Source organism: Austrofundulus limnaeus, unplaced genomic scaffold (genome assembly GCF_001266775.1).
Source record: "Austrofundulus limnaeus strain Quisiro unplaced genomic scaffold, Austrofundulus_limnaeus-1.0 Scaffold470, whole genome shotgun sequence".
Taxonomy (NCBI): domain Eukaryota; kingdom Metazoa; phylum Chordata; class Actinopteri; order Cyprinodontiformes; family Rivulidae; genus Austrofundulus; species Austrofundulus limnaeus.
The window spans coordinates 249,360-251,271 of NW_013952872.1; the positions used below are offsets into that span (position 1 = coordinate 249,360).

Below are 1,912 nucleotides of genomic sequence, written 5' to 3' on the forward strand. Positions count from 1 at the left end.
TGAAATATTGCAATTTATTACAATACTGTAAGTATTTGAAATATTGCAATTTTTTTCCTAGAAGATTCTCATAAACAAAAATTACTATGAGCACAACATCCAATAAATGCATAAAATCTGAATAAATTCTGTTTAAATTTATGCAATCATTAGTAGGGTCAGGTAAAATCGTTTAGTGTGCAATTAATCATCAGAACTGTCAAATTAATGTTTGTCACTTTGAATTTACTGCATTTAAATCCATGTGATGAGGATGTATTTTTGCATGTGACACGCTTTAACTATCAAGTGCGCATATAAGCCCAGTAGTGAACGGTGGTGTGGAGCAGCTAACCCGAACTCTCCTCCAGTGAATGGTGGAAACAAATCTGAGAATCCACGAAGCACTCACTCAGTCCCTTATGATCAGCAAAGTAAGAGCTGGGATGATAACGTGGGGTGGGCTGTAGCTGTTAAAATGAAGAAATTAGTTAACTGATGTTTTGTATACACATTTTACAACACAGGGTAACCGATTTTAAACATTCAAGTTCAATTGCCAATCATCAAATTCATTATCAACGGGAAGCACTCGAAGAGCGCAAACCTCCACCAAGGCAATAGGGTCAATTATGCTAAAAGGATCCCCTTGGAAAAGTCCTGTTTCCAGTGCTTTATAGTAGCATCATGTTGCATGTATTTAAATTCAAATTTAAACTTCATTTCACTTCTCAAATATCACTGTGTTTGTCCCTCCCCTATATGATATATTCAACTGATATTTTTGATCCAAACAATGATTTATAAAGGTAAATCAGGAAAATTAACAAGGGTGCCCAAACTGTTTCATATGACTGTGTACATACTTACTTACTAGGGATGTAAGAAAATATCGATGCACTGAAATTTACGATATTTCATTTCCCGATATTGAACGCACACTCTAAGCCAATCCTCATCTCTACAAAAAAAATTTAACATTCATCTTACAATATTGAACTTATTAAAACATTATCTATTATCATTCAAGGTTATTTACTGGTCATCTTACTAATTTAAGGGGCACACAATACTACAGTGCCACCTACTGGACACTTTGAAACCCACGCCCTGTGAAAGCATCACAGCTTTGCCGATCTCAGAGTGTTAAAAGAAAAAAAATTCCTGTGTCCGCATCGTGATCCGGAMCATCACCAAAATTTAAGGGTGGGTTACTTGAGCCAGTACCCACATGTGKTAAAAATGTCATGACAATCTTTCCACAAGTTTTTGAGTAATGTTGTCCACAGACAGACACGACCGAAAACATTACCTCGCCCTTGGCGGAGGTAATAAAGTATCAGGAAATTAAATATCACAATATTTCAGTGTATTGATCTTTACTTTACACTCCAACATATACATTGTGTAAATACAAGCATAAGGTATTGCTAATTTAATTTATTTCTATTGTAAATGCATGTGTCTGTGCAGAGACTCGGGGGTTGTGGATCATCCATCCCTCCATCACAGAGCTCACCCTGAGCAGCACACAGTGTCCCTGTCACCCAGCAGGCACGCTRCCAGGGTTGAGTATGGAGAAGACGACATGATGGCCAGGTTTACAGAGGGACAGGACGTGTTGGCCAGGTGGTCAGATGGCCTCTTCTACCTGGGAACGATCACAAAGGTTGGTGCAAAAAAAACATCTATTCTGTGCAACAGCTTCTTTTTCTTCAAATAGATCCRAGTTGGCACTCTGCCGCAGCCACCCAGTTTGTGCGGACGGTAGATTTACACATGACCTGTGTTCCTTCCAGTTCTTCATGATGGATTTAGCAGAACTCCAGGGGATGTTGAGGGTTTTGGAAATCCTTTTGCATCCATCCTGACTTGTACTTTTCAATAAAACTCTCTGAATTGAATTAGGATAGTCATTAAAGGAGGTGAATAT

At 38.3% G+C, this 1,912-nt stretch overlaps 1 protein-coding gene across 1 annotated transcript in view; it reads left to right on the forward strand.

The window, feature by feature from the left end:
- The window catches only part of mtf2 (metal response element binding transcription factor 2), a gene marked incomplete in the record, with an annotated part of 37,659 nt that overhangs the window by 7,051 nt on the left and 28,696 nt on the right, over positions 1-1,912 (forward strand). The window contains 1 exon segment of the mRNA XM_014025355.1: positions 1,453-1,648. Within this exon segment, the coding sequence (XP_013880809.1) occupies positions 1,453-1,648 (196 nt within the window).